General features: G+C 33.2%; 2 protein-coding genes across 2 annotated transcripts in view; both read left to right on the top strand.

The window, feature by feature from the left end:
• Positions 1 to 348: 348 nt before the first annotated feature.
• plaub (plasminogen activator, urokinase b) lies at positions 349 to 9,149 on the top strand. The gene is made up of 12 exons (XM_051123700.1): positions 349 to 473; positions 2,424 to 2,507; positions 2,626 to 2,671; positions 2,773 to 2,874; positions 2,960 to 3,119; positions 4,382 to 4,485; positions 4,569 to 4,610; positions 4,702 to 4,888; positions 6,945 to 7,096; positions 7,424 to 7,564; positions 7,663 to 7,811; positions 8,669 to 9,149. Exons 2-12 carry the CDS (start codon positions 2,451 to 2,453, stop codon positions 8,837 to 8,839), a joined length of 1,311 nt encoding a protein of 436 aa, XP_050979657.1. The 5' UTR covers positions 349 to 473; positions 2,424 to 2,450; the 3' UTR covers positions 8,840 to 9,149.
• A 5,190-nt stretch (positions 9,150 to 14,339) lies between these two features.
• Positions 14,340 to 24,626, top strand: part of vclb (vinculin b) — a 43,000-nt gene continuing 32,713 nt past the window's right edge. The window contains exon 1 of the mRNA XM_051123578.1: positions 14,340 to 14,640. Coding sequence (XP_050979535.1) covers positions 14,473 to 14,640 — 168 coding nt within the window. The 5' untranslated portion in view covers positions 14,340 to 14,472. The remainder of the gene's footprint in view (positions 14,641 to 24,626) is intronic.

Here is a 24,626-nt window from a genome sequence, read left to right as displayed (position 1 = left end):
GGTGATTTGATCAATATTTGGATTTTTATGCACCCTCACATTCACATTCTTGGCCAAATATTGTCTGATCCTAACAAACCATACAACAATGGAAAGCTTATTTATTCAGTTAATGTATAAATCTACTGGTTTTTATTTTAAAAAATGGCCCTTTTTACTGGTTTTGTGGTCCTGGGTCACAACTGGGTTAAAAGACAAGTGTTTGACAGAAAGAAGAGCATCAGGAGCATTCCAGGATGAGGGAATGAAGGAATTCAATGCCATTTGAATCATTATTGTGATTCACTGATCGAGTTTCAGTTCAGCTGCACGTGTGTTTTGTCTGAAACTGTCAACCCCCTCCCCCCAACCCACACACACATTCAGCCAATCAGAGCAAACTGGCCTGTATATAGGGAGTGTTTAAAGCCATCAGTGGGATGCAGAACAACACACACCAGATCTGATCTGATCTCATCTCATCGTTCACACAGGTGAGTTACTACTCTTACTGCTTGTAATAGAGTTATTGCATGTCTGGGAATAATATTTGTAGTGATAGTGATCTGTGTACTGCTAATGCATGCTGAGATGATTTTTTTTATTTTTTAAGTTTTAAATTTTAGGGAATTTTTATTTTTTAAATACACAAAAAAAATATTTTGTTTAATTTAAATGAATTTAATTTTTAATTTAATTTGTTTTATTTAATTTATTTATTTATTTATATTATTTTAAAGACCACACAAGAAAATGTTAAACAGATAATTTGTTTCTGGAATTTTTAAGATTTGTATCTAAGACTTTGCAGACGTTTGGTATATTTACAAATCTAAGTACAGTTTGAGATCTCGTTAGGATGTCTTCTGAAACTTTCGAGGAGATGCATGTAAGACTGAGTTCTGTTCCTCAGAAGAAATGTTTCAGAAGCAGCCAAACTGGGTTTGATTTCTCTGCTGTCTAGGAAAAATATTGCAAACATGTTTTCTGTGATATTTCTGGTCCTGTGGGTGTGGATCTCAAACGTTTAATCTCCGCTCCGGGCCTGTTCTGTCTGATCCTGGTCAGACTCCAGGAAAACTCATGTTTGTTTACAGTTGTACGGACTCTCACTTCTAAAGTCTTGCCTTTAGCGTGCTTTTATTTGGGTCAGTGTGTCATTGGGGCCAAAACTGTTTATTTATAGTCTAATTTAGGGAAATGAATATGCAGTGTTTTGGAAAGGCTGAATATTTTTTGTTACAACTTAAAAAAAAACAAAAACTAAAAGTTAATTGTTGCTATATAAGGTAAGATTTAAAGTTTACTTGAAATTGAGACTAGTCTTCTGAATCATCCAGGGGAAATGCACTTTCTTTATTTAGTTGCGTTTCATTGCATTTTTCTTGGATTTACTGTTTCAGCCCTGAAAACAAGTGAGAGAAACCCATTTTACCCTCACAAGGGTTCTGACAAAAAGACATAACAAAAAGGCAGTGGAAGTAAAAATAGCAATAAATACTTATGCTAAATACAAATAATGCCAGATACTGTTTATACTCTCAGTTATTTACACCTCAGTCACTACAAGTAGAAAAAAACATGACATTTTTGTAACGTACTTCATTTTTTTAGAGGTTTTCTGCAGTGTTGCCAAGTCTGCAGTTTTCCCGCGGAATCGGGCTACTTTAACACTTTTAAGCGAGCCCAAAAATGTTATATTTACCCTCTAGAATGTGAATTTTACAAGGAGAACCCCACCAAAAAATGTGTATTTTACCCCACCAAGCGTGATTTGGACAGGCTTTGTTGTTAAAACCTGGCAACCCTGATCCCTGGGTTCATTTAACCATCAGCTCAGAAGCTGATCCTGTTTTTGAACACAAATCGATTTGCCCCTCAGTCACTACAAGTAGAAAAAACATGACATTTTTGTAACATACTTCATTTTTTTAAGTTTCCAGCAAGCTCCAATAGAGGTTTTCTGCAGTGTTGCCAAGTCCGCAGTTTTCCGGCAGAATTGTGCTACTTTAACACCTGTTGTTTTTCATGTCGACAGGTTAAAGCGACCCCAAAAAAAATGTACTTCATTTTTTTAGTCTCCAGCAAGCTCCAATAGAGGTTTTCTACCAGTGTTGCCAAGTCTGTGGTTTTCCTGCAGAATTGGGCTACTTTAAAACTGTTGCCACGGGTTGTTTTTCATGTTGGCGAGTTAAAGCGAGCCTAAAAATGTGATATTTACCCTCTAGAATGTGAATTTTACAAAGAGAACCCTAGCAAAAAACATGTTTTTTTTACCCCACCACGTGTGATTCGGACAGGCTTTGTTGTTAAAATCTGGCAACCCTGTTTTCTGCTTCTTTAGTTTTACATGGAAAACAATGTGGGTTCATTTAACCCTCAGCTCAGAAGCTGACCCTGTTTTTGAACACAAATCAAATGTTAATCAAATGCACTTCTTATAGGTTTCAACATCCAAAGAAGCAGCAGAAATGTCTCCGTTTGGCCTGCTAAGTTTGGTTATAGCCTTTGCAGCCTTCACAGTTTGTGTAAGTGTGCTTCATAAGTACATACTTAACTCACTTAGCTTTTAGAGGATGGTTTTAACTCAAGGAGAACAAAAAACCCCACAACATTTACCTTTTTTTTTTTTTTTTTGACTTCCAGGGAGCCCAGCGCAGACTCTTTCTCGGCGGTTTACGTGATAAATCAGGTACATAAACTTTATCTTTTAAACTGTAGTTTGGTATTGATTCCATATATCATGTTTATTATGATTTTTTTCTCTTCTGATCTGTGTTTGTGTTTCTGCAGGTGTTTTGTGTTTGAATGGCGGGATGTCTCTCATGACTGTGTCGGGTCGTCACATGCTTTGTATCTGTGCTGATGGCTTCAGCGGATCCAACTGTGAAACAGGTGCATATCATTCATGCCTTATTATCATTACCTGAAGTTTGCATTTGCATTGCGTTTATATTAATTTATGATGTTTTCCTGCCAGATAACTCAGTCTCCTGCTTTGACGGGATCGGTCTGCACTACAAAGGTCCCGTCTCTAAATCAGTGAGTGGCCGAGAATGTGTGGAATGGGATTCAGACCTAGTGCATGAAATTGGAGCCTTTCCCAAGAATCTTGGCCCGGGACGACACAACCACTGCAGGCGAGTTATACTGACTGAAGAGCTTAAACTGACTGAAAACAATAGTATGAGAACAAGGCAGACCCTGTGGAAGTTTGAAGTCCAGACCTGTCTGGTAATCCGTTAATAGGAGTTGCCTTAAGGCCATAGATAAGTTGAATAGCTGAAAAATGCTAAATCAACATGCATTTGGCCTGAAGGGTTGGATATTAAAAGGTTTATTGTTATGGAGCTCAGTTTATAAGCAATTCTCACGAAACATGTCGAAAACACGTCTTGTGCATAATTCACCCTGGAGATATTAGAAATAATTGAGATATTACATTTAATTATAAAAACATACAATAATAATAAAATATTTTATATTTTAAATTAAACTTAAATTAATTAATTGAATTAATTAATATTTATATTTTTTATATAATGTATTAATTTTTTTTTTTTTTTTTTTTTAGTTTTGCATTAAGAAAATTAAGCTTTTTATATTACCGTACAAATAAATAAATGCAATATTTAATTTTTACAGTACATTTTATATAATGTAATAATTTATTTATTTTATTTTATACATTTTTGCATTAAGAAAATTAAGCTTTTTTGGTGATTAAGATTTATTAATTTATTTATTGCATTGTGTTATTATGATATATACATATTACTATATAAATAAATAAATGCAATAATTTTTACAGTACATTTTTATATAATGTAATAATTATTATTTATTTCATTTGATAATTAAGATTTATTAATTTATTTATTTATTGCATTGTGCTATTATTTTAATGACAATTAAGCATATTTATTTATATTTCACTATAATATAGTATATCAATACTGTTATACACTATTTAACAAAGTTTTGATGATTATGTAAATCCACACTTTTTAAATCAACATAGTATTACATTCTTATTAAATTCAACATTAATTAAAAACAGTACATTACAGTACAACAGTATCAGCATAATGTATAATACCTCACAGTTTATATATACAGTATATACATATGCATTTACAGTATAGGGAGAATTTGGTCACAGTGCAAAGCAAATTTATCGTATGATCTAGACATGTTCTTGGCAGGATTTGTGACATACCACCATATTCTCAAGTCTAGACGTGAACATCTCCTGTAGAAATATTCACAAACACACCTTGCACACCTGTCTGAGCCTGTGCAGCAGCTACTGCTGCTGAATCCTGAGTCATTCAGCTGCTATTTCTGTGTGTTGTTGATTTCTCTCATGTCGGCTTCATCCATCATGTTTTAATACCCACAGAAACCCAGACTTCAGCCGCAGACCGTGGTGTTTCGTACGGACAAGACCCAGGACTATCATTAGAGAGGAATGTGATATTCCACGCTGTGCAAAACTTGATCGCGGTACGATTCTGTACTTTTCACTGAATTAATGTAATATTACTAAATACCTGTACATAACTGACACATGAAATTGTTTGATCCAGGTACCAATGTGAGTCCTGACAGTCTGACAGTCGCTCAGTCAGGTAAGAGATCATTTGATGTGCATCATTGTGCAGCATCTGTCTATATTAGCTGCTTTTTGATTGACAGGCTGCGCTGTTTCTCATCCAATAGGATGGCAGTGTGGCCAGAAGGAGGAGCGGAGCATGAAGGTTGTGGGCGGGGATTTCAGCACGGTTGAGCGCCACCCCTGGATGGCGGCGGTGTTCAGCAGGAGCACACGCGCGAAAACGTTCACCTGTGGCGGGAGTCTCATCTCGCCCTGCTGGGTCCTCACGGCCGCACACTGCTTCCCTGACGGGTAAATTAGTACACAAAGCAAACCGGGCAGATGAGAAGAAAACACAGACGTGTCAATGCTTTTGCGTCCCCCTGAGAAACATTGCGTTTGTTGCAAACGAACACAAATTTTATATTACAGTACTTTCGCGTTCACTTCCTTTTTTGCCTTCCCCTAGAAACCAAAACTTTTTCATACCACTGAAAATCGTGACGTTGTCCATGCACGTTAACGCAAAAGTCACAGTGAGGGAAAATAGAGGCCAACTGCTACTCAACACTAGCCCAATCATGTTTTAGTGAGGGTCCCCTGGTAAAAATTGAGTTCTTGGCGGGATTTCCCTGGTTAAATATAGAATTTCGCGGACATGGAAAAACAACCGGCGGCAACGGGAATAAACGCGGACTTGGTTACCCGGATGTGAGGCCATACTGGCGATACTCGGATGTAAACAACAGCATTGATTGCATGGTTAATGTACTACTGAATATGTTGTTCTGCTCATTTATGCTGTCTAAAAATGTGTGGAGCTGCTAAATCTTGTAGAGAATGGCTTAGTATGCAGGAGAGGGTGCAATATTTTGACAAACTAAAGTTAATAGGTGGTAAAGATATGTATGAGCAGTGTTAATTAAGATATTAGCCTAATATTTTACCTACCTGACTGGAAATGATAAGAACAAAAGTAAATGTTGTCAAGATTCTTGCCCTGGAAATCCTAGTTCAGTTTGGCCAACCACAAACTTTTGTACCTCAGACAGTTTTTTGCACTCTTCTTCTTGATTTGTTATAACATTTGGCAATCTATAGTTTGGCAATTTGGCAATCTATACTCTGAATGTTTTTCTTTTTCCATTCTGACCAATTAGTACAGCCCAAACATGACAATAATCGACCATTTTCAACAGCAATAATCAGCAAAATATGCGAGTTTCGTTCGGTTCAGTTGCATTGTTTACATTCAGTGCCGCCAATATGGCCAATGGATAACGCATTGTGAAAACACTCTCAAGTTTTTGAATCAAATGCTGTGTTACATAAAGATATCTAAAGTTTTTTTGTTCACTCGCAAAAGGTTTATGAGAAAAACAATGTTTTTTGGAGGAGCGCTTAAGTTCTGGTGATGGGAAGAAAAAAAAAAAGTTTTTTCCCCATGATTTTTTTTTCGCGAGTGAAGGAAGCGTTTTAAAGGTAATGCATGTTCTTGTGATGGAAAATAATAAAAAGGAGGGAGAAAAAGAGATAGAGAGAAAGAGCGATTTTACTACAGTGCTTTTACGTTCACTCACGAACTTTTGCATTTCCCTGAGAAACTGCTTTTTATGAGCCAACACAGCATTTATTAAGGGAACGCAACAATTTTGGCGATGGAAACTAGATTTTAAGATTTCAATCATTTGCAAACTTTTGCATTCCCCTGAAAAATTGTGCATTTTGCGGACGAATGCAAACATTTCTCTTGTGAACGCAAATGCAGACAAAATGGGTGACCCTGGACCACAAAACAAGTCATAAGTGGCACGGGTATATTTGTAGCGATAGCTGACAATACGTTCTATGGGTCAAAATGATACATTTTTCTTTTATGCCAAAAATCATTAGGATATTAAGTGAAGATCATGTTCCATGAAGATACTTTGTAAATTTGCTACCATAAATATATCAAAACTTAATTTTTGATTAGTAATATGCATTGCTAAGAACTTCATTTAGACAACTTTAACAGCCTCAGATTCCAGATTTTCAAATAGTTGTATCTCGGCCAAATATTGTCATATCAGCTTTTATATGATGTATAAATCTCAATTTCAAAAAATTGACCCTTATGACTGGTTTTGTGGTCCAGGATCACATATGCGAGTGAGAAAATTGTTTCAGTGGCAACATTTTTCGTTTCCAAACAAAAATGCATATTTTCTTCTATTGTCTTGTCTCTCTTTTTAGGCCCTTCATAATAAATACATTTGGATAAAACGCAAGAATAAATTGGAAGCAGGGGAAATGAATGGAAGAAAGGATGGATTGATGTTTTTTTGGAAATATATTTACACGTTTTTCTCTTCTCATTTGTTTTCAGCGCTCAGACTAACACCAATAAACTGTCAGTATTTCTGGGGAAGAACGCCATCAATGAGACGGACGTTCAGAGAGAGCAGGAGTTCACGGTCTCTAAGCTCTTCATCCATGAAAACTTCGACAACACAGACGGCAACTTCAACAACGACATCGGTAATACTGACTAACCCAGCGCTCTGAGAACTAACTAAAGTAAAGCCTAAACATGCAACAACACATTTGCACAATTCACTTTTAATAAAAAACTAAAATTCTGCTGAGTGAATAAATGTAAACAGATTTCTTAACATCAACTTTCTGAAAAGACTGGTTCTGGTGATGCTGGCTGACCTGTAAAATTTGGCTGGTTAAACTAGTAAAGAAGCATTCAGAAACCAAAACTCAGCATATGCTGATCTTTTCAGCAAAGTCAAATTAGCTTCATGAGTTTAGTCATACATTAGACTGTCATTAACATCTGATTGACTGCTCTGTGTTCAGCGCTGTTGAAGATCCACGGACCTGACGGTCGCTGTGCTAAAGAGTCCAGTTCAGTCAAGACGATTTGCATCCCTGAAGCGCATCAGTCACTCAGTGCCGGGACGTCCTGTGAAGTCACTGGATACGGCAGAGAACAAGAAGGTATGAGACGAGTGTGTGTTCGGACTGTGTTTGTTCTGTTTGCACAAATAAAGTTTATTCATCAAGTGTGTGTGTGTGTGTTTGTGTGTGTGTTGTAGGGTCGTGGTATTACTCGCAGTATCTCAAAGAAGCAAAGGTCAACTTGCTGTCACACGATGCGTGTTCGAGTAAAGAATATTACGGCAACATGATCACAAACAACATGCTATGTGCGGGGACTCCTGACTGGAGCGCGGACTCGTGTAAGGTGAGCCAGAAACGACTTAATCATACTTAAACAATAATCATCCTTAGAAATGTGCTGGGATATAAAATGCATATCATAGCACTACTAATTGGGCACAAATATGTACTTTTTATTAATTTAGCATTGCTATTCTAAAGCAATAAAGGCATTGCTCTTTGCCGAGAAAATTTGATGGAAAAACTATTCTAATATATAATAAATTGCATGAAAAGTAACTAGTTTTAAAATCAGAAAATGTCTGTACCGCCACCTTAAAATAGTGATATTTAGCCTGTCCTATTAAGCCGACTTTGCAACAATAAAACCAAACAATAAAGTCATCATTTTGACAGTCAATTCACTGATAAAGATTAATTATTACTTTATTTTAAAAAGAAGTGAACAACTTAATTTAATAATCAATTTTTTATTTAGGATCTGCAACTCTTAGATATTCTAGCATGTAATGATGTTATTAAAACCTTTAATCTAGGATTAGTATTTATTTATTTATTTTACTATTATTTACTTATTTATTTTTTACATTTATTAAATATTTATTTGTTTAAAAAAATGCAAATCATGGTCTTAAACTTCAGACATGTCTGATTGCATGAAAAGATGATATATATACAATATATAATACAATATAAAATACAAACATAATAAATATATATATATTTTTAAAAAAATAAATAAATAAAACATCTGTACAAAATCATAACAGAAAATTACATCCTTCCTATTAATACAGTACATTGTTCCCTATTTTAAGGATTTTTTTTTACAGGCCACATGTAAAGTTATTACACATTTTATCCTTCAGAAGCAAGAAAAGCCTGTCAGGTTAATGCATGTTTTTTTTTGGCTTGTTGCAGGGTGACTCTGGCGGACCGCTGGTGTGTCGCGTACGCGACCGTATGTTTCTATTTGGCGTGGTTAGCTGGGGAGAAGGATGTGCCAGATCCTTCCGTCCTGGAGTTTATGCTAAAGTCAGCAACTATCACCATTGGATTCTGCAGAAAACCGGCTTGTCGTCGCTCAGATGAGAACAGGAGCTCACCTGCCCTCATTCACAAGAGTTTTTAATATGAAGAACATGAACTGACAACTGCAAACGAGTCGTGTTCAAACTGATTTCTGTTCAGTTACTCGTTAATATGTCCATCATTCATACATTCCATTCTGCTGCCAAGATAAAACAGCAGCTTAAAGGAAAATCTGTATGAAAAATGTTTATAAGGGTATTGTTTTGCATTGTTCTTAAATTGCACTGACACTTTGTTTTCACTTTGTTTTTATGTTGTATAATTTTATACTGTTGTATAACAACTTATGTCAATGATAAAAGCCAATTATTAGGCCAATAAACAAATACTGTTTTTAATAGTTGTGTGCGTTCTCTTGTGTAAAGTAGAATCTGCAAAATGTTAATTATTTTACAAAATAAGAGGGATCATACAAAATGCATGTTATTTTTTATTTAGTACTGACCTGAATAAAATATTTAACATAAAAGATGTGTACATATAGTCCATATGAGAAAATAATAGTTGACCCTGCTCAAAAGGTTACATAAACTTGATTCTGAATACTGTGTTGTTACCTGAATGATCCACAGCTGTGTTTTTTTTTTTTTTGTTTAGTGATAGTTGTTCATGAGTCCCTTGTTTGTTCTGAACAACTGCGGGACTTATATGCAACTACTACAGAAGGTTCAAACGCACACTGATGTTTCAGAAGGAAAAACCATGCATTTAGGGATGAAAACTTTTGGAATTTAAAGATCAGGGTAAATTTACCTTATTATTTTTGTCTTGGGAAACATGTAAGTAGCTTCTGAAGGGCAGAACTAAATAAAAAAATAGGATATTTAGGCAAAATAAGAACAATGTACACATCTTCATTCTGTTCAAAAGTTTTCACCCCCGCTCTTAATGCATTGTTTTTGCTTCTGAAGCATCAGTGAGTGTTTGAACCTTCTGTAATAGTTGCATTTGAGTCCCTCAGTTGTCCTCAAAGCATACAGTCATTGTTGGAAAGGGTTCAAACAGACAAAAATGCTGAAAAACCAAAGATTTTGTGAGACCTAAAGAATTTTTCTGAAGAACAGTGAGCAGTTTAACTGTTCAGGACAAACAAGAGACTCATAAATAACTATCACTAAACGAAAAAACAGCTGTGGATCATTCAGGTAACAACACAGTATTAAGAATCAAGTGTATGTAAACTTTTGAACGGGGTGGTTTTTATAAATTCAACTATTGTTTAAGCATCTTTTATGTAAAATATCTTATTCAGGTCAGTACTAAAAAAAAAAATAACATGCATTTTGTATGATCCCTCTTATTTTGGTAATATAATTAACATTTTGCAGATTCAAGATGTAAAACGTCTGACCTCAATTGTACGTACAGATAGATATAAACGGAAATAAATGTATTTCTTAATAATAAATAAAGTGAAGCTTTACTTCAAAGTTACCTAAAACTAAAGTATTTAACGAAGTTCTGACCCACCTGTTTGCAAAGATTTAGTGTGTTTTGGTATCTCAATTTGATTAAATGAATTCTAGGAAGATTTGACAGCCTATGCATTTAATTAAAAGACTCTCTTTGTGTTTTGTTAGCACATACCACATGCTTCTGCATGTATAATCCTCTTGACTAGTATATTCACTCATGAAGAGTCAAAACAAACACACACCCTGAATTTGCACACTCTTTATTTAAACACACACATAATTTGATCATATAATCACTGCAGTTTACACAGATACACACACTCACTATCAGTAAGGTATATACTATCATAGTCTAGCAATGCGACAAAATCTGTGTAAAATGTCATCATGACTAAGTCCGGGTGACTGCAACAGCTGTGCGTGTAATTCTAGTGCAGCTGGTGAGTGGAAAAGCCGCTTTACCCACCGGACCAAACGGTCACTAGTTACAGAATCTGAGGTGATGATATCATTGGGTCAGGAAAGGTCAGACTGGCGCACAGATGGAGTTTATAGCGCTGATGTCACTCACAGGAAACCCCTCACTCACAATAACAATGTCACTAACAAAGCTTCCTATAAAAACGTAGTATTGCTTTACGTGCGTCCCGAGTTCGAATCCCGGCTCGAGGACCTTTCCCAATCCGCCCCCTTCTCTCTCTCCCACTTCACTTCCGGTCAGCTAAGATCTGTCCTACTATAATAAAAGCAAAAAGGCCAAAAGTAAATTAAAAAAAAGGTACTTTTTACAAATTATGCACATTTAAGGTACTAATATGTACCATTAAGGGGTAAATAAGGAACAAAGATGAAACAGCTTTGCATCTTGATTCTTTTGAGAGCATATCTTTAGCCTTTGAAGTTTCTTATTCAGCCACTAGATGGCAGACTATGTAAAGACACTGAAATAAATACATGTGCCGTACTGAGTCAGTCAACACTTCATATGGCACACTCTCCATAATGGCACATAATGGCACATGACATCACTGACCAATGCTAAAAAAAGTCAAAGCGTAACTAAAATACAGAAATAACAGAATGTGTGATATGAAGTCTAAAAATGTTGATCTGTTTCATAGAATCATCCATTATATGACAACCCAAGTTTTTACTGGCAAACTTACACTTACAAGGAATTTGACTGCTTGGGTTGCTGCAAAAAAGAAAATCTCAATAAGCTGAGAACTAATATAAGCCACTAATAAACATACACCTCAGATTCCCTTTTCAAATAGTTGTATCTTGCCGTATATAGTCCGTACATCAATGGAAAGCTTATTCAGCTTTCAGACAATGTATAAATCTCAGTTTTAAAAAAACTGACCCTTATGACTTGTTTTGTGGTCCAGGGTTTAAATATAAAAGACTGGTTTAAGTATGCTATGTAATACTGCTGGCACAATCTGGCAACATCACACTCATGCGTGTCACTTTATAGGTCAGATCAAAGCAGAATCTGCTATTTTTTTTATTGAGGTGAGCTGCATAAACAACCACACACACACACACACATGCGGGTATGTTTACTCTGAGTTCTCTGAACTGACTTCCTTAATTCTTTCTTTTCGGCCTCTTCCATATTCGGTCATGCAGCCTGTTGAGGGTCTCTGGGCAAATTCTTGGGCTGTTTGAGGCGTCTGATGGCTGAAACAGCTTGAGATTTTGTTATTGTTATTTCAGTATGATCAGATGGAACCTGCAACCTGCTTTTAGGATTAAGAATCTTGAATGTGCAACATGAACAAAATGAGCAAAAAAAAATGTAATGGTATAACGTTTGTTTTCATCCACCGAATTTAAGCTGGATTTGTGTTTTTAAGAGTATATATATATATATATATATATATATATATATATATATATATATTATAATAATAATATAATTATATTTTACAAAGTTTTATCTCATTAATCAGCGAATAAACATGTATTTTTCGGTTTATTGTAAATTAAGTAATTATATTGTATTTTTTTCATTGTTGTTTACGGATCTTCTTGCAAATAAATCTGAAAATATGTCATATAAAAGCTTCAAACAGATCCTAAACAATACTGAGCAATATGCAAACTTAGCAGGCCGCGTTGGTGCCCCCTGGCACTCAGAATTCCTCATCTAGAACAGTAGAATCAAGTTTCCTTTTTAGGGCATGAGAATGTATTACGTAATTTGGGAAGAACTCGCGTCTCTAGCAAACCCGACAAAGGCAATGGGCGGAGCCAATCAGGACGAGTGACGTTTGCGCGAACCAATCGCATTCACGGGCGCGCCAGCGCTTGCTTTTCGATTGGTGGACGAAGAGTTTGCGTCATTAGGGAGGTTTAGGTTGTGTGTAATGTTGTAAGCCGCGAATCGATTCTTTCGAACGAGTCATTTTAAAGAGCCAGTTCAAAGAAGAGGTTCTTTTACGTCGTCACGTACTCCTAGAGGTTGAAACAGGTTTTTTAAAAAATGTCATACACAATGACTTTGAGCTTTCTTTTTAAAGATGTTTTGTTTGGAATTTTTACTTTTAAAAAGCAATATGAAAATACTTACTTTCTCAGCAATTTAATTATTTTGCTTGATGAAAGTTACCCCCCACTTTTTAATTACAACAATTATCGATTTTTTCTTTTTATAACAAAAAATAATTCGCATATTAAGTAAAGATCATGTTCCATGAAGATATTTAGTAAGTTTCCTACCGTAAATATATTAAAAGTTTTTTTTATTATTTATTTATTTTTTATTTATTTATTTTTTTGCATTATTCCATTACAGATTTTCAAATAGTTGTATCTCAAACAAAAATGGTCCTATCCTAACAAACCATAGATCAATGGAAAATGTATTAATGTATAAATATATAAAATATATAAATGTATTAATATATAAATCTCATTTATTTATAATTTATTTTTTATGTTTTTTATTATTATTATTTAACTCTCTCTCTTTTGAATTTTAATTCCTATTTATTGTTTGGTCATCCTTGATCTCCTGGTTCTTTTCCTTGGCCTGTGTTTTCTCACGTTTGTATTTTTAAAGCAAATGTTTAATAATAATAACAAAAATTTTTAAATAAATGTGTATGTAGACAAACACAGAATAGCTGCCATACCAATTAACAGTAAAAAAATGTAATAGTCTATGCAATTAATCAAATTTTAGACAGTTAAATGAGCTACTAGAATGTAAAATTAGGCTTACTAGTATAATATAGCATCTAATTCTACACTAAAAAATATATAGTTTTTTTGTTACCTCGTTGCCTTAAAATTTTAAGTTTATTGAACTGAAATAAGTTTAGTAAACATGAAATGTTAAGTTGTACTAAGTGACAACTTAGATATTTGTGTTGACTAAACTGAAAATTTCAAGGCAGCGGGGTAACAAATTATTTTAAGCAGTGTAGAATCTAATGAATAGTTGTTAGTGACATTAAAAAGATGTTATTGTAGATAAAATTACTAGTAACAAAAAGCCAAACGTAGTTAAATTTTAGGGAATAAATGTGACCCTGGACCACAAAACCAGTCATAAGGGTCCAAAACTGAGATCTGAAACCTGAATAAATAAGCTTTCCATTAATGTATGGTTTGTTGGGATCGGACAATATTTGGCTGAGATACAACTATGAGAATATGTGGAATCTGAGGGTGCAAACAAATGAAAATATTGAGAAAATCGCCTTTAAAGTTGTCCAAATGAAGTACTTAATAATGCACATTACTAATCGAAAATGAAGTTTTGATATATTTAGGAGTAGGAATTTTACAAAATATCTTCATGGAACATGATCTTTACTCAATTTCCTAATGATTTTTGGCATAAAAGGAAAAAAAATCAATTATTTTGACCCATACAATGTATTTTTGGCTACTGCTACAAATATAACCCAGCGACTTAAGACTGGTTTTGTGGTCCAGGGTCACAAATGTCAAACAGGTTGTCAAATTCAGTGAGTTGTTGACTCGCGAAGCGCGATGCGCGAACGAATCGTTTCGCGAACCCGAAAGAACCGACTCCTACGAACGATTCATTCACTAGACGAGTCGCTTCCCACGATAGTTACTTAGTTGCATGAAGGAGAGTCAGTGTGTTCTGGAGTGGGATAGTCTCGGCGCTCGGATTTGGATAGGGGGAGTCTGGATACACACCTGGAAAGAGAGTTTGCGTTCTCTTAAGTGCTCACCATGCCGGTTTTTCACACGAAGACGATAGAGAGTATCCTGGAGCCGGTGGCTCAGCAGATCTCTCATCTGGTCATCATGCATGAGGAGGGAGAGGTGGACGGGAAAGCCATCCCGGATCTCACCGCTCCCGTAGCCGCCGTGCAGGCAGCTGTCAGCAACCTGGTCCGGGTAAGAGCTTCGGGGCTTTTACTTTCATTTATATAGAAGCGTGAATGCATGTCTTCAAATCTCAAGGTGGATACAAAGTAGCGTTGTTTGGTGTTAATGGATCCGCGAAAGTTTCCTGAAGTTCTCTGGCTTTGATCCAAACCGAGTTCCGCCTTTTCCTCTTGGATTTCGCCCTGCCCACTGAAACACCGCTGTGCCACGACATGCCATTCAGTGCATTCAGTGATATCTGAGCGAAAAGGAGAAACTAGTTATTTAGCTGATGATTTATGCAGGGTTACATGTTCAGTCTCCTTCAGCTGCCGCGCTCAAGGTTACACAATGAAACCAATGCGATCATTTGTAAAACAGTGGTTTATATTCCACAGGAGGTTCATTAAAATGTTTGATGCATCAGGAAAAATGGTTCTTTTAAGAACTGTTCACTGGTAGGTTCTCCTATAGCTTTGTTGTGAAAGCCCATGTTTGGAAACGTGTGGTTTAAACCCACATTCTTTCATCTAAGTCTTTAATTTCGCATTCAGAGTGTTCATTTAGACTGACAGCATGAGAGTAACCTCAGATAACCACAGGCTACAGCAGCTCAGAGGTATTGATAGAGGCGTACATCAAACCACATGAGTCTTTAACCTACATAACCTTCATTGTTTCACACGGATTTTACCTTTGCGTGTGTTTTTTAAATAATAGAAAGGACGTGTTTTGTCCATTTATGTCAAAGACTTTGAATTCTAATGAACGAATTTAAGGGAGAATACATCATTTACATCCAAAAGAATCTGTAAATAATGCACACTCAAACGTACGCAACCAAAATGCTATTTAAAAAATAACTTGTTTGTATAATAACTAATAAAAAAACTAAATAATATTTATTAAATCAAATAAATGCTAAGAAAAAAAATATTTATTTTTATTTATTTATTTTTAAGAATTTTGTGTTGCTTTCTTTTGCAGTGACCTCAAGCCTTATCATTTTTTTTTTAGCTTTGTCTCATCACATTACGACTGAGCTGATCTGTTCATTTATGTCAAATACTTAAAATAACTCAATTAAAGTGAGGATACAAGTTCAATTTACATGCAAAAGTATGTCAATAATGCACACTCAGATGTATTCAGCCAGAGTGTATAAAATGCTACGTAAATAATAACTTGTATATATAATAAATAATACAAAAATCTAAATAATATTTATTAAATCAAATAAGTGCTAAGAAAAATATTTATTTATTTATGTTTATATTATGTATAATACTTTTAAAATAATAATTTGTATATATAATAAATAATGAAAAATTCTAAATAATGTTTGTTAAATCCAATAAATGCTAAGAAAAATATTTGTTTATTTTTATTTATTTATTTTTAATCATTTTGTGTTGCTTTCGGTTGCAGTGACCTCAAGCCCTATAATTTTTTTTACCTTTGTCTTATCACTTTACGACTGAGCTGATCTGTTCATTTATGTCAAATACTTAAAATAATTCATTAAAGTGAGGATACAAGTTCAATTTACATGCAAAAGTATGTCAATAATGCACACTCAAATGTATTTAACCAGAGTGTATAAAATGCTACGTAAATAATAACTTGTATATATAATAAATAATAAAAAAAAAATTATTAAATAATTATTTTATTAAATAATAAATAATATTTATTAAATCAAATAAGTGCTAAGAAAAATATTTATTTATTTATTTATGTTTATGTTATGTATAATACTTTTAAAATAATAATTTGCATATATAATAAATAATGAAAGATTCTAAATAATGTTTGTTAAATCCAAGAAATGCTAAGAAAAATATTTATTTATTTCTGGTTATTTTTATTTATGTGTTTGTAATAATTTTGTGTTGCTTTCGGGTGCTCGTTAAATTTTTGACCCTTGTTTCTTCACATTTCGACCAAGCTGATCTGTCCATTTATGTCAAATACTTAAAATAATTCAATTAAAGTGAGGATACATCCTGTAAATTCAATTTACATCCAAAAGAATCTGTAAATAATGCACACTCAAATGTATTCAACCAGTGTGTATAAAATGCTACTTAAAAAATAACTTTTATATATATAATAAATAATAAAAAAATCTAAATAATATTTATTAAATCAAATAAATGCTAAGAAGAAAAATGTTTATTTATTTATATTATATAACACTTTTAAAATATTATTTGTATATATAATAAATAATGAAAAATTCTAAATAATATTTATTAAATAAATAATAAGGAAAAAAAATTAATTTGTAATCTTTTTGCTTTCAGTTACGTGACCATAAGACCAAGTTAATTTTTGACTTTGGTCTCATTACGTTACAAGTAGAGCTGATCTGCTGTCAGTCTCTGTGTGATTAAACAGAGGAAGGGAAATGGTCTGTCACAGACAGATACTGCAGAAGTGCTACTATCAGCTGTCTGCCAGCGTGTGTGGTTACCTAAAACGGAAACAAAACCTTCAGAAGCCCGTAAATTCATCAGCAAGTCACTGTTCCTCAGTTATTCTTAGCAGTTGTCCAGGGTTAACTTTAGCCTCTTGAAACAACGGATGGAGGTTTTCTGTTCCTTGAATCTGCATCACAACAGCTTGAGATAAAAGGAGAAGTCCACTTCCAGAACAACAATTTACAAATAATGTATTCACCCCCTTGTCATCCAAGATGTTCATGTCTTTCTGTCTTCAGTTATGTTTTTTGAGAAAAATATTTCAGGATTTTTCTCAATATAATGGACTTCAATGGTGCCCCGATTTTGAACTTATCTAGCAAAATGTTCCGTCATTTTTTTTTTTTCCAAAAATAAAAATCGAATGAACGATTCGTTAATTTTGAACGAGGATAAACGAACGACTCAAACCTGAAAACTTGTCAGATAAGTGGTGAGGTGAGCTAATCATAGACTAAAGACCCAGGTAAACAATGAATGAATCTTTTCCGTTTCTTATAGCATTATAGTTTTGTCTTGTTTGTAGTGGATCAGCGTTTGTGTAAGCCGTAGATGTGTTAGTAACACGTAACATTTTAACCCTCTGGTTGTGTTCGGATTCCTGTCACACAAAAATGACCGGACTCCAAACAATTGCTTATAAATCTCTCATTATGCTATATTTTCACCAAATATTGGATTCATTCTTTTTGTCAACTTGTTTTCTTTCATTAAGGACTGGTTTTGTGTTTCTATTTGCATCTGATTAATCGTAGGCCTCATTTATCTGTAGGAATCTCAAGAACACAACAAGTGTGACTTTGTGCAATTTTGTACAGTTTTGCCTTCTTTCAGATAAATGAGGCCTACGATTAATCAGATGCAAATAGAAACACAAAACCAGTCCTAAATGAAAGAAAACAAGTTGACGAAAAGATTGAATCCAATATTTAGTGAAAGTATATCATAATAACAGATTTATGAGCAGTTGTTTTCGAGTCCGGTCATTTTTGACCGGGAACACCACAAGTGTGTCTTTTTACAATTTTGTACAAAATAAAAGCATTTAAAAGCAAACTTGCTGATTAAACATTAGAGCACGCTAGTGTGATACACAGTGCAAATTTTCATAATTTTTTATCTCATTTTTTCACTCAAAAAATGAGGTACCTTCTCTCAGAAAAAGAGGCCTACGATTAATCAGATGAAAATAGAAACACAAAACCAGTCTTAACAGAAAAAGATTGAATCCAATATTTGGTGATAATAAAGCATAATGACAGATTTATAAGCAATTGTTTGGAGTCACCACAAGTGTGACTAAGTGAAATAAAACCCACAAGAAATTAGGAAAATTCGAAAAAAATTTCAGAGAAGTACTTATACCCAGTGTGAACAAAGACAGTAAGTTTGAGTCCAATGTGATAACATTAACTAGTATTTTCGGGAGAAAGAAAATCTTTTCCTGGGTCAGTTTGACCGGAGCACAACCAGAGGGTTAATTATATTTTGATAAAATGAACAAAATGACTCAAAAAGATTCGTTCATTTTGCTGAACGAGACTCGGTAAAATGATCCGAACTTCCCATCACTACTACGAACCACGTCTAAGTTCATCGTCTGTGTACTCGGGCTCAAAAAGGTAGAGTATGGCGAAAAAAAACCTCCTCCTTATTTTCTCCTACAACTTAAGAATCGTTCGACATCGTTGTACCTTTTTATTTGTAAACAGCGTTTGACTTGCACTCTCTTAGTCTTTGCGCGTTCGCTTTGTAAACACTGGGTCTGTAGTTCCGCGTGACCTTTTAACATGATTCAGTAGTACGTAGCATCGTGGACGCGCATCCCAGAACCTGTGCTACACAAGATTTCGTGCTTAAAAAGTATACAAATGTTTATTTTCAGAAAAAAATGACCGGTCGTTTCGCTAGTTAAGACCCTTCTTCCTCGGCTGGGATCGTTTAGAGCATTTTGAGGCTGCATTTAAACTACATTTTGGAAGTTCAAAATCATCGGGGCACCAATCAAGTCCATTATATGAAAAAAAATATAGTTTTTTCCTCAAAAACCTTAATATCTTCACGACTGAAGACAGAAAGACACAAACATCTTGGATGACAAGGGGTGAGTACATTATTTGTTGTTCTGGAAGTGGACTTCTCCTTTAAAATCTACTCAAGCTGAGAATTTGCAGGTTTAGTACGATTAAGTAAATTCTAGATTGAGGTTTGAGTGTTTTAGGTGTCTAATGTGTAAATGTGACCCCACCCAGGCAAAACACTTCCTGTCTGTGCAGCTTCAGAGGATGTTGTTTTCTCAAATATCGCTCTGCTTTTGCGGTTTCTAGTGTCAGTCAAGCTCATCTCAGGTTGATCTGAGATTTTCCGAGCACTTTACAGCATGAGACGCTCAATTTAGTTCAGTATTAAAGCTTTATTCCCTTGTGTTTGAACAGTTCCTGTTTCATTTCTTATTTTGCTCTTGTATATTTCTCATCTTCCTTCCTCTTTGCTTTATTTTTCTTCCTGTATTTATTTATGTGTGATTTGGTTTTTTTCTAGTGGTGTGTAGAGTAGTTTCGAGGGCGTGTTTGTGGGATGTTGTATTTGCTGGGCTTTTGGACTTCTTATATTTGGCAGAGGCGATCCAGAATGATTTTCTGCTTTAGTCGAGATGCGTATCAGAGCTTATCAGGGGCTTGATATAAATTATGTTTTGATCCTGAATGAACTTTGGTGAATTATTCATGATGTCTCTCCAGGACAGACTGCGGAGACTCTTCAGATGGAGAATCAGACTCGCTGAATCATGAAATTTCTGTGACGTGAGAAAATAACAAAGAGCACCATGAGGCTGGGACTAATTAAACTGAATAAAAAATAAAGAGCATTACTGATTTTTAACAATCAACCGTAATAAAATAAAATGTTTGCATATAAAAAATGTAATTGTTTAGTTTAAAATATTAATTATATTATTTAAAATTATTTTAAAATAAAAATGTTTAAAAAGTAAATGTATTATACTAATTTTAAATTGTAAAATATTAATTAAATTAATTAATATGCAATTATATTTGTTAATCACTTTAATTCGTTTTAACTATTTAAGTACAAATAATCAAATAAAAATGTATACATATAATAAAATGTAATTGTTTAAAAACATTATTCCTAAATGATTTAAAATGGAAAAATTGTGATAGGAATGTTTTTGTATTTGTATAAAATATTTTATATAATATGTATATAAAATATTTATATTTATACAAAATGTATAATCATTTATTTTATACATTTTGTAATTGTATTTACAAACATTACATTATGAGTTAATTTCTTTTTATCCACTATAGTACAATAGTAAATAAAAATGTATACAATATGAAATATGATAAAAACATTTATTTCAAATAATAATAATAATACTTAAGTTTAAATCAAATTGTTAAAATAAATTTATTTTGCAAATATATTTACAAATATTACATTTATTCTAAATAAATTATTTTTTTACCCATCTGAGTACAGTAATAAAATAGAAATCTGTACATTTATTTCTTAAAACGTTCATTTAAAATAAAATATTAGCTATATAATTTTATTATTTTATTATTTTAAATCAAATAGTTTAAAAAAATAATTCTACTTTTTTTTTTTTTTTTTAAATATTAAAAATGTATTTTGCAATTATGTTTAAATATTACATTAATCAGAAATTAATCTGGGTACAATAATAAAATAAAAATCTGTATTATCTGTAATCTGTATTGAAATGTAATTTTTTTAAAAACATTCATTTACAAATAAAATATTAGTTATATAAAATGATTTGAAATCAAATTGTTAAAAAAATAATTGAACATTTTTCAAAATATTAAAAAAATAATTTTGCAATTATATTTGTAAATATTACATTAATTAGAAAGTAATTAATTTTTTACCCATCTAGGTACAATAATAATATAAAAATCTGTACATTTATTAAAATATAATTGTTTAAAAACATTAATTAAAAATAAAATATTAGTTATATAAAATGATTTTAAATAAGATACATATTAATAATTAATTTTGCAATTATATTTTCAAATAATACATTAATTAAAAATTAATGTGGGTGCAATAATAAAATACAAATCTGTACATTTATTAAAATGTAATTGTTTAAAAACATTAATTTAAAAATAAAATATTAGGTATTTTAAAATAAAATATTATTAAAATAAAATATTATTTTTAATTATTTTAAATCAGTTAAAAAAATAATGATATTTTTTTTTAAATATTAAAAAAAATTGCAATTGTATTTTCAAATATTACATTAATTAGAAATTAATTTATCTTGCTTTGCAATTTTTTTTCCTCTAGATTTTTAGATCTTTTTATCAGAAGTCAATGAGTTTAGGATGCCTTCCATGTCACTGATCTAAAAATGATGTTTTCACATTGTTGTTTTGTATGTTTTGCATAACAGACACATATTTTGTGGTCAGTGTTGGGAATGTGCGGCTCCGTGTCTTATTTAGGATCTCTGTCTTGAGATGTTGGAGGCTGAAGGGTCGAACGTTGGCTGAACATTTCTCAAGACCACACAGACGAAAACCTCCTCCCTACACTACAACAGAAGCGTTTGTTATCAGAACTGAGAGAAATCCAGCTGCATTAGGCAACATTATACTGCTGCTGAAGGTCATGAACTCCTTTAGTTCTTATTTTAGCAGATTTCTCTTAGAAGAAAGAATTTTATCTGCGTTCTACACAGGCACCAAAGGGAGAAGGGAGTTGTGTTTGTTTCCTTTCCATTTGCAGCATTAAAAACATTGATCACGGTGGAGATCTTTGACGATTCGCTTCCTTGAAAGTTTCTGCAGGAAGTTGCTTTACACTGATACGTGATCTTTCACAGAATCAGCTCAAGCACACGACTCACTGCAGATCTGCATGTTAGAAAAACAGCCAGCAAATGATCAGCACAGCTCATTATCACCTTAAAGTGAAGCTGCATTCATTTACTGACATTAAAGACATTAAAGAAATCATGTCACTATATGAAAACATGAACACATCTCCAGATCTGCTCTGAGAGTCAGTTCACCATTTCATCAAAGAAAACCATTGTCAAATACACACAGAAACAAAATAAAAGTTGGTTTTAACTTGTTTCAGAAATATTGTAGAGCATGATGTAGTTCTCAAAGTAATACTTTCTTTGCCACACAATTGTTTCATTTTCAATAACAAATTAAATTCAGTTTAAATTAATGTTTCACGCCTTCATTTACCACAGTTAGACAACACAGAATATCTGAAAAAAATAAAATAAAACATTTCGGAAGCTATTACTGTAAAATTAATAAATTATTAAATGGTTAAAGTGTTATGAATCCAAGTGATTAAAAATGTTTTTTGAATATTAAAATCGGTTGAAATCATTAAAACAGAATCCAGAAAATTTAAAGAGGATTTGGGGGAAAAAAAATAAAATGTATGAAAATGTGATTTTTGTTACAGTTTTAATGAGTTGTTGTTAAATTGTACAAGTTTCTTGATTTTACTTAATTAGGCTTTTGTTGATTAACATCGGGGAAGTTAAAATGGAAAAAATTGAGAATTTTTTTGAGAAAAAATTCAAATGGATTTCATTCAGTTCGATACATTTTTATTCAATTACAACTTTTGTTACAAATTTATTTATTTTTTATACTATTTCACGATTAAAATGCAATCCAGAAAAATTGGAAAAAAGAAATTGGAAAAATGTTAGAAATTATAAGAATTTAAGAGAAAAAAAAACACAGTTTGGGGAAAAAAATCAAATGGATTTCATTCAATTTGTTACATTTTTATTAAATTACAATTTTTGTTACAAATTTATTTATTTATTTATTTATTTTTAAGGAATACTAAACGGTTAAAATGCAATCCAGAAAAAATAAAATGTGGGAAAAAATGTAAAAAATGGATAATGTATAATGCAAAAATTGGAGAAATTATGAGAATTTAAAAGAAAAAAAAAAACATTTTGGGGGACAAAAAAATTAAAATGGATTTCATAGGCCCTCAAACATTTGTACATTTCATGATTTCAATTAATTACACATGCTTTTTGATCAATAAAACCTAATATAACTGGTAAAAAAATAATGATAAAAAAATTACAATAAATAAATAAAAACATAAAATAAAAGTTTTGGGGGAAATAAAACTGATTTTGATTAATTATACATATTGTTTATTAATAATATTTAACTCTTAAAGCAGAATAAATAAAACCTAATTTGGGGAAAAAATAAAATGTACTTCATAGGGTTGTAGCTTCTAAGTAATATAGTTAGCCATCAAATTTGGTCAAATGTTTTAATTGTCTTTTTTCTGCACATCCTGCAGCTTTTGTATTTATTCTGGAAGCCTTTACTTTCTCCACATTGTCTTTGAAGTGATCTGAGGAAGTTTTCTGTCTCTCATGTCCTCAAACTAATGGCCGGAGGGGGAAGGAGCTGCTCTGGACGAGGAAACTCGGCGCGTCCGGAAGCTCTGGCTTTGTCTCAGGATTCTAATGTTCCAGCAGATGTTCCAGAGCCGAGAGAGGAGAAGGTTTTTACTCGCTAATCCGTTCCTCAGTATTCGTTCCAGTTCGGTTCAGCGTTGTTTATGTGTCTCGGACGGGACAGATATATACAGTGTCTCTCCATTGAGCGGCACACAGAAGGGAACGTTTATCATCAGCCTGTTGCCGGGGAAAGCGGTTTAATTACACGCTGAGATAATGTGTCCTAAATAACTCTTTAGGAGGAACGTCAGGTTTGGAAACGTGGGACGAGAGCAGAGCTTCATTCATGCACAACCGAGTTTTTATATCAGTCACAGAGTGTTGTCGGGTCGTTCGGGTGCCAGATTTTTTTTATTGCTTCGGTAGGCGGAAAGGGCGGATTATTTTATGGTTTAGCGAGGACGGTTGTGGTTTATGAGGTTAATTAAAAGGGTTTATAAACCCTGTTGAGATTGAAATGGTTGGATTGCCATCAGGATAGCTTAAAGTCCGGTTAAAGATTGACTTCTTGTTTTTGTCTTTTAGTGCCAGCTAGGTCAACAAGGTAAAAATCCCATTTATTTGGACCAGAAATTTAACTATAACTCCTAAGATTATGATTTTGACCTCATTGTTCAGAAAAAAAGTGTTTTGTACTGAAATTATCTTGTACTGATATTATCTTGGAAGTGTAAATTGCTGCAAAAGAACAAAATGTCTTGTCCTGTGAAGCGTTGCAAATTACATAATGAAGTCCTCATACACACTTAGACTCTCAGTTCATCTACGTTCCAATGAAAACTTAAAGAAATGCACTCAAAATGTGCTAAAAATGTGCTCATTTTTAGGCCATCCAAGCTGTAGAAGAGTTTGTTTCCTCATCAGATTTTGAGAAAATCTGCATTGCATCACTTGCATCACCGTCTCACCAATGGATGTTAATGGGTGCCGTCAGAATGAGAGTCCAAACAGCTGATTAAAACATCCACAAGTAATCCACACCACTCCAGTCCGTCAGCTAA

This window comes from Labeo rohita, chromosome 12 (assembly GCF_022985175.1).
Source record: "Labeo rohita strain BAU-BD-2019 chromosome 12, IGBB_LRoh.1.0, whole genome shotgun sequence".
In the NCBI taxonomy this organism is placed as follows: Eukaryota; Metazoa; Chordata; class Actinopteri; order Cypriniformes; family Cyprinidae; genus Labeo; species Labeo rohita.
This window is presented reverse-complemented; position numbering and strand designations above follow the sequence as displayed.